At 36.3% G+C, this 8,721-nt stretch overlaps 1 protein-coding gene across 3 annotated transcripts; it reads left to right on the forward strand.

Annotated features, from left to right (window-relative positions):
• The first annotated feature begins 1,338 nt into the window (after window positions 1–1,338).
• Window positions 1,339–8,301, forward strand: LOC118823674 (TATA-box-binding protein-like). 3 transcript variants are annotated; one of them, XM_036593414.1, is made up of 9 exons: window positions 1,339–2,522; window positions 2,873–2,980; window positions 3,541–3,627; window positions 4,942–5,087; window positions 5,751–5,835; window positions 6,021–6,112; window positions 7,310–7,474; window positions 7,709–7,800; window positions 7,976–8,301. In XM_036593414.1, exons 3-9 carry the CDS (start codon window positions 3,574–3,576, stop codon window positions 8,083–8,085), a joined length of 744 nt encoding a protein of 247 aa, XP_036449307.1. In that variant the 5' UTR covers window positions 1,339–2,522; window positions 2,873–2,980; window positions 3,541–3,573; the 3' UTR covers window positions 8,086–8,301. The 3 variants fall into 3 exon arrangements, with proteins under 3 accessions (XP_036449307.1, XP_036449308.1, XP_036449306.1); XM_036593415.1 differs by having other exon boundaries at window positions 2,892–2,980; XM_036593413.1 differs by having other exon boundaries at window positions 1,339–2,980.
• Window positions 8,302–8,721: the final 420 nt, after the last annotated feature.

Raw genomic sequence — 8,721 nt, forward strand, 5'->3', positions numbered from 1 at the left:
CATAGACTTCAGATAGTTCCATGAAGTTCTTGGTGGGCAATTCAAACCTGTAAACACATAGAGACAGAACCAATCTTTTTGTAATTAGCAGTGAATAAATGCATTGATTTACAATATTTATATAGCACACCAACATATGTATGTAGTTACTTCAATATTATTTTTTAAAGTAAAATTTCATACTATTTGAGGATTAAACAGCTACGTTCACTTGCATGTTAGACGTGTTAGGTTAACCTTAACGTTACCATGGTTACCAAGTGTACTGTGGTTGTTTATTGCTCTGAATTTTAGTATTAGAGATATTATGTTCTTAAACAGGTATGGTAGTTAATATCAGTCATATCTAATGTTTATTGATATATTTAGAGGGAGGGGAAGGGAAGGAATGTTTGAAAATTGAGATCAGATTAATTTTCTAACATTACCATATCTTTAATTGAAGGTGGCTTCAGGAATCCCAGGGCCTAGACAATCTTAATGACTTGATGAGTAATGTAAACTTTATGACTTTCAGAAAGGACAGAAGAAGAAGGAGCCAAATAAATATCTGTTTGGCTTGCACGTGCAAAAATCTGAAGAGTACATTAAAACACATCACATCCAGACAGGACAGGACATATTTAAACACATCTATTTATATTTGTTTGTGCACATATAAACATATTTTATGTATTGTGTCTTTTTACTATGCACTTCTTTACTACAATGAATTCATGAAATAAAGCTATAACAAACTCAAACATGAATAGCATGGTAAGCAGTTTGTCTGTGCCCCTTTCTCCAAGTTGTCCTTGCATATAGTCCCCAGCATGGTTTGTTGTGCTGCATGGAGATGCTTCAGTCACTTGGAGAAAGGAGTAAGAATGTACGGTTTCCCCACTGACACAGAGAGGAGAAAAGAATTGTTGGCTCAAGTCAGCAGGAGCAATTACTAAATTACTTACCATCACTAAAGATTAAATGTCACATAGCATTTACAATGGCCACACCATTGGGAAGCTTAATGTTTTGTTTATTAAAGATTAGGAACAGGTAAAGAATTTCAAACCCAGCGTGTTGAGACTCAGGGAGCAGGGTGTGGGTACTGTCTTATTGTAGGGAGTCTTTAGGCTGAGTTGAATCCCCCCGTGGTTCTTGCCATCAATCCAAAAGCGACTACACTGCAACATAATATGGACAGATAACCGTCAACAGAATCACAAAGCCTGCAAACACCCAATCCAAGTGTTATATTTGTTTACTCTTTGAAATCTCCCATATCCACTCTAAATCCATATCATTGGTGACATATCATGAAAATAGCTTTCTTTTTATTGTATATGTAAGCTCGTACTCCTAATAGATAACATTATCCTCAGTTTACCTCCTCCGCCACCACTCTACAAGCTCATGCCCCAATATTATATTTAACTAATATTTAACTCTCACCCCATCACTCTGGCACGTTTAGAAGCCTTTTTCTCGAATTCAACAATGGTCGATGAAATGACACTAAGAGCAGGGAATTTAACATTAAGGGGCTGTTTATGGTTAATGTTATGTGTTGCTAACTTTACTCAGTATGTCAGCCTAATCTGTAATCTGTTCCCTAAATCTACTAATTTAGTTGGGGATAATCCACTAACATGCTTTATTATACATGTTAATTTAATTCAGATGTGCTGATTATTTACAAACTTATTCTTTAAATGTCTTGCCCTTTAAAAGTGCATCATAATCTGTCTATTCTGCTGCAACTTGGCTGGGCTGCTAGTATTTGCTGCTATCGAAAGGCTCCACAGTCCGCCATTGCTGAAAGAAATGACGCAGTTATCTCTCTACATGGCTCTGGGCTCTGTGAAGCGCCTTTCAAAGTTGAAGCCCTTGCAAGAAGAAAGTATAACAAATGCTGAACTCCTTAGCCTCCGACAAATTGAACTTGAACAAGTGAGATAAGAAAGTGGCCAATCTTCTCAATATTGTAAACCTGGACCACCTGTTTTGAAGCATCATCAGTTACAGAATTCTGTTTCATTATAAGTGATAAATTCACCAAGAACTGTTTTGTAAAATTGTTTTGTGTTTTCAATTAGAGAGTGGTGCTGTAAGATTATATCATGGTTGATAACTTGAGGACATAACTTGAGGAACTGGTAACACCTCCCATCAGAGTTATGAATTATCCTGCTTGGAATGTAATTTAACTAGTTTTACTGGAACCGAAAATAAAAGCAAGGACAGCACCAGTTTATTCTTGGACTCAAGGTGAACACTGGTAAACGTATGTGCTTCTGGATAAGAGGAAAGATGTTAAAGGGACTACAGTACAGAAATGGAAATTATACGAAGATGCTTCGGTCTGAAAAGATGCCTTTTGGAGATCTATTAACAACACTGCTCATCCTGATGAAGACAGAACCGGACTTTCTTACTGATGATTCATTCTGGACTCAGAAAAATGAAGATTTCCTGTTAAATACTCAGGGTAGGAGCAGGAGGAGAAAAGGACTGGAGATGAACTCAGACAAGTATATCTTTATGTAAGCTATTGTCTATTTCCTTAACATTGAAGCGTCTCTAAAGACAAAATGCCTACAGACTGATATTACCAAAACTCTGTACTCATATATGCAAACTCTCTTTTTTCCATTATTATTATTATTATTATTATTATTATTATTATTATCATTGGCAATTATTTTTATATTTGTCATTTTCTTCGACGTGAGATTTGACTAAAGCAAATTTTGTCAAATAGCATTGTCCCATTTATAAACACATAAAATGACATCTTGAATTTGATGTAATTCATTCAAAATAATATATTTATTTATTTATTTGATCTTTTTTATTGATTTACTGCTGCTTTCCCATTGGTTATTTTAATGAGGGCCTGTCTCTTAACCAAGAATGCTTCCGGGAGGAGGAGTACAAAGCATGCTTTTGGCGCGAAAGCGCAGCTTTTTTGCCGACCAAACGTTACGGTGAAGTTCGACGGGTGAGCTTGTTGGAACTCTTTTTAAACAGTTTTTAGCTACTTAAAATTTACTTGATATTTACTCATTGTGCCAACAGAGTTTGTTTAATATCAATATTAGCAATATTGTGTTTTATTTGTGTACTGTAGTTTTGTTAACCAGCTAGGTAGAAGCTAGCTGCTAACCGTGTCGGGTTAGCAGCTATCTGGTACATTGCTGGCACATTCATTGTAGCTTGTTATAGGCCTCAAAGGTTTTTAAAAAAGCTTTTTTGTATTAATCAGTAGTATTAATCAAAGTAAGTCATTAACCTGAAGAAAATGTTATTTTCACACCTGAGGACACCTTTTGACCTCAAATCGTCAAATCAGGTACTAAAAAAATGCCTGTGTTAGCTGAAATTATTATTTTCTTGCAATGAGTACACTAAGGTGCTTTTAGACCTTTTCAAATAAATTATAAAAATCCAAAGTTTTCTTGGAAAGCACTCACATGTGAAACCATACATGCAGCAATTTAATCAGCCTATTTTATCTCTAGTTCTCTTTCTCTCTCTCTTTCTGTGACGTGATTTTTTTAGACAAATTTTATTCAGAATTAGCTGTATCCCTTTATGAAGATGGAAAGGATCAACCGTGCTGTGCTCCATGAAGCCTTGACATCTCTTGTAAGTAACGTTGTAAATGTTATCATTCAACATGAGTAAATGAAGCTGCTCTTGTTGTCAGTGTCTTATAATATTGAGTCCTAAAAGACTATAACTTCACTCTTGAACAAGTACAGCATGTCAGCGTTATTATAATGTAATTCAATAAATATTATGGTGCCATCTTGTTAAGTAGGTGTTCAGTAGTATGATATAAGGCTATGTTTCTTCTCTAAAGCACTTACTATCTATGCAAAATGAATTCATTGTTTTTTATCATTTTAATGTCACATGCTGATCTAAAGTGTGGACATATGTAGCTATTTTGAATTTCATGCAATATTCAATGTTAATGTTTTAATTGTTTTAATTATAGTTCTACAATACCTATATACTTTTTTTTTGCAATTACCTTTTGCAGGTTCTATAAATTATATATTTTCCTGGAATCAGACAACAGTCTATTTAATAGTCTATTTGAATGATACCACCAGTGGACTAGGGGAGTCTGAGGAGATGCTTACAGTGATTTTCCTTTTTACTGCACACATGCTTGACATGTTTTAAAGAACTAGTGTGTTTAAAGGAAAATTCCATCATTTAAAGAAATACTGCATGATTAAGGGTTGAGATGTAAACAGAGTCATTCAGAGTGGTTTGGTATGAAATGCTCTGTTATAGAGAAACTTACAGAGTCAGAATTGTTCACAGTTGTGGTGATAGGAACCAGACGTCCAACCCTAAATGAAATGGTTATGAATACACTGCTAGATGCCTGAGAAATTTACAAGAGTTTTAACAACTTTAACAAGTGTATTTTGTTAAAATACAGCTGTATACAAATATCTGGGTGCCCCTCCATGCTTTTGTTGATTTCCTAGGTGACAATAAGTGAACACATCCTCTACAGAGAACACACTTCTGCATATTTTACTGCACAATTACTGTTTATTTGCTGAATTGAACATATTGGGAGGGAAATAAATAATAAGGTGTGGCACATTTTATGTTATGTTTTATTTGTTTTCAATAAGTTACATTTAGCAAATAAATAGAAATTGTTTTCATTTAGTAAATCCACTATTTTATCATTTACATGATAATGTCTATATTGTAGACATGGTGTCCCCTGGTTCCCATCACCACCACTGTTAAGAAATCTGAGTCATTAAGTTTCTCTACAGTGAACCATTTCACACCAAACCACTCTGAATGACTTTCTTTACATCTCGGCGATTGATTTATGCAGACATTTTGAAAAATCGGCTATTTAAAGTTATGTTAGTGCTTGTATAGAAAAGAATTCACCGAAGTTTTAAAATGTCTTCCTAACAGGGCTTGCAGCAGGAGGGTTTGCCCATCATCTCAGAAGAGGTGACCATGGCAGTACTGGACAACTTGCTCCTCAACACCCCCCCTCCCTCTCCTGCCTCTCCTGATGCAAATACTTCAGAGAACTCCAGCATCAGCCCACAGACAATGTGAGTTCATCTGTCTTCACTGCTGATAGTCGTGACTTAGAACAGACAACAGAATAGTTTTAGGTCGTAGGCTATGCCTGTTTACCTGGACAGTTGTTTAAACCGTAGATGTCACTGTTATCACTAGACACAAACATGTTATAATTAATATTAATTATCTATTCATTGTTGCTCATATTTTATGATTTGTGTTTGTTAAAAAAAAAAAAAAAAGATATTGTTGTGCAGCACTGTTTTGTGCAGGGCTGGCTCTAGCCTTTTAGAGGCCCTAAGCAGGATTTTTTGGGGGCCCTCCATCTGCCTAGGTGCCCCCCCCAGACTGACCAAACTTGTAAACAGTTTAATAATAACAGCAGAGAGATCACTTTAAAAACGTAAATATATATAGTTTTGAATTATAATTTTAATATGTGCTACACAATTTTTTGTTAATTACTTGTAATGGCAATTTTTTTCTCAATCACTTAAACAGCATTTTCTGTTATACTGGTGATATTAACTAAAGGTAGTTAATTGTCTGGTTAACAAAGGTATTTAATATGCCATGTTTATTTATTTGAGTCAAATTTTGTTTATATTAAATATACAGTATTTTCTGATGTGTTGTGTGTGAAGGTGATCAATAGCTGATTACCACACATCTGTGTATTGCTTACTTTACAGCATTGTGTCAAAGGTGAACGTTCGATGCCAACTTGATCTGGTGACAATAGCACAGAAGGCCAAAAATGCCAAGTACAATCCCAGAGTAAGATTTTTAAAAATATTCAACGCACCAGTTCATTTTGGTCATATACACATTGCAATTAAAGCCAAAAGACTTTAAATGTGAGGTCATTTTATTTCATGAGTAGGGGCTGATCTGACACAAATATAATACATTTCAACATGCATCAACATTATGTGCATGATTTCTGTTGTGATTGTTTTCAGATGCTCCCTTTGGCTGTAATGAATCTACGAGAGCCCAGAACATTTGCCTTGATTTCGAAATCAGGAGAATTCTGGTGCGTAGGAGCTGAAAGGTGAGTATACGCTAAACACGTACAAACAACAGTTAACACATTCATTTTTCCATGAGGACGGTGACACTTCATTCTGAGTGGTCCTTTTAGATGAAACAAACACTCAACAGACTCACAGTAACATGTCAAAACATATGAGGGTTAGAATCAGGTTCTGGGTTGAGGTTAAGGTTAGGGTTAAGATTAAGGCCAGGGTGAGGGTGATGGTTAGGATTACGTTCTGGGTTGAGGTTAAGGTTAGGGTTAGGATTAAGGCCAGGGTGATGGTTAGGATTAGGTTCTGGGTTGAGGTTAAGGTTAGGGTTAGGATTAAGGCCAGGGTGAGGGTGATGGTTAGGATTAGGTTCTGGCTTGAAGTTAAGGTTAGGGTTAGGATTAAGGCCAGGGTGAGGGTGATGGTTAGGATTACGTTCTGGGTTGAGGTTAAGGTTAGGGTTAGGATTAAGGCCAGGGTGATGGTTAGGATTAGGTTCTGGCTTGAGGTTAAGGTTAGGGTTAGGATTAAGGCCAGGGTGAGGGTGATGGTTAGGATTAGGTTCTGGGTTATGGTTAAAGTTAGGGTTAGGATTAAGGCCAGGGTGAGGGTGATGGTTAGGATTGGGTTTTGGGATGAGGTTAAGGTTAGTGTTAGGATTAGGGCCAGGGTGATGGTTAGGATTAGGTTTTGGGTTGAGGTTGAGGTTAGGGTTAGGTTTAGGGCCAGGGTGAGGGTGATGGTTAGGATTAGGTTCTGGGTTGAGGTTAAGGTTAGGGTTAGGATTAAGGCCAGGGTGATGGTTAGGATTAGGTTCTGGGTTGAGGTTAAGGTTAGGGTTAGGATTAAGACCAGGGTGAGGGTGATGGTTAGGATTAGGTTCTGGGTTGAGGTTAAGGTTAGGGTTAGGATTAAGGCCAGGGTAAGGGTGATGGTTAGGATTAGGTTCTGGGTTGAGGTTAAGGTTGCTACTGATAAAGCAGCTACTGATTATATATTATGTCAAAAAAATGCAAAACAACAAAAAAGGAAAGACAAGGTTTTGTCCTGACAGTGACAATAAATGATCGATTTAACAAGAGATTCCACACTTTTGAACAGCAATGTATTCCTCAGAAATATTACTGGGAGGCTTTGTAAATACAAAGTCCAACTAGTTCTGTACTCTTCATTATTCAACACATCAATAAAGCGTTTGCCCCTGTGTTTTCCCATTTTTATAGCGTGGACCAGTCCCGCCTGGCAGCTGGAAAATTCATCAGAATTCTACAGAAACTGAGATTTCCAGCCAGATTTTGGCAGTGTGAAACCTTCTTTTGCAGAGAGTATGATGTCAACTTCCCAGTTCGTTTGGAACTCCTTCAACTTAGACATCCCTGCTTCTTCCGGTTTGCCTTTATCCTTATCATTGACTCTCACATACTTTTTTAAAACGTTTATGAGACATTCTCGTTTGACGTGGCATGTTGCCTTAAGAAGAGTTCAAATTTCGAATGATGCTAATGTAACAAGACCATAAATAACTCGTTATTCGTTCAAATGCAAAAAAATCAGATGTCAACTCTACAGTCTATCCACGACATTTACTGATTTTTCTTCATTTTCTTCATTTTTTGTTGCAGTTATGAGCCTGAGCTATTTCCTGGCTTAGTCTACGAGATGAGTCCCAAAAGCACACTCAAGATCTATGCCTCAGGAAAAGTTTTTATCAAAGGTGAGCCTTACTGTGTAATATTTTTAAATATTTTCACAGATTAACAGCATAAACTGACTATAAAAGACATACATACATCTTTTAATAAATATCAGAATGCAATAATAATAAATGCATTTATATTCTCACTGTATGATGTTAAAATACTTAAAAAGTGAAATATCTGTATTTTTAGCTTCAGAGATGCCGAGCGTCCATGCAGCATTTGAAAAGATTCTTCCAATCCTACAACAGTATAGGAAGAAGCCTGCAACCGCACAGGCTTTGGGATTGCAAGTGAAGTGATACTGTATACAGCTTTGCTTTGGGTTTTTTGGTAAATGAAGACAAGACATACAGTTAGATTCTATTTCAGCTCTTGCTGAAAGTTCATGAATGTGGTGTAATTTTGATTGAAATGCAGCCTGTGAAACCTCCGACTTGGTCAGCTTAACAAAAAACGTTCTGCATGCAACACTGTAAAAGCGATGTACACCTTACATTCAGCTGGTTAAACTAATGTCAATGTTCTGAACCATTAAAACCAATGCTTGGCAAATATAAGTGACTGCGTTGTTGTTTTTATACTAATTTTAGAAAAAGCATCTATTTGAGTTCATTTTCCATTGTATGTATAGAGAGGGGTAAAAGTAACACACCTCTATTTTTGTCAATTTTTATTTTTCTGCATCAACTGAATATGCTGTCCTTTACATTGTGTGAAAATGCCATGATGAATGAACCAAAAGAAGTGTCCAAATGTATTGCCTTATATCCAAAATATATTATATACAGTTGTATGCAAACATTTGGGCACACCTGGTCAAATGACATGTTGTTGATTTTCTAAGTGTGCATTAAGCTAACACATCCTCTTTAGAGAACACGCTTCTGCACATTTTAGAGAAATAGCAGAGCAAATCAATAGCAAATTAGCAGAGA

Source organism: Colossoma macropomum, unplaced genomic scaffold, assembly GCF_904425465.1.
Source record: "Colossoma macropomum unplaced genomic scaffold, Colossoma_macropomum, whole genome shotgun sequence".
Taxonomy (NCBI): domain Eukaryota; kingdom Metazoa; phylum Chordata; class Actinopteri; order Characiformes; family Serrasalmidae; genus Colossoma; species Colossoma macropomum.

Bases quoted from the DNA above. Each gene is read 5' to 3' on its own strand.
- LOC118823674 (XM_036593413.1), top strand. From the start codon at position 3,574: ATGAAGATGGAAAGGATCAACCGTGCTGTGCTCCATGAAGCCTTGACA. The intron at 5,088-5,750 runs GTGAGTTCATCT...CTTACTTTACAG, and splicing joins AGCATCAGCCCACAGACAAT to CATTGTGTCAAAGGTGAACG. The intron at 5,836-6,020 runs GTAAGATTTTTA...GATTGTTTTCAG, and splicing joins ATGCCAAGTACAATCCCAGA to ATGCTCCCTTTGGCTGTAAT.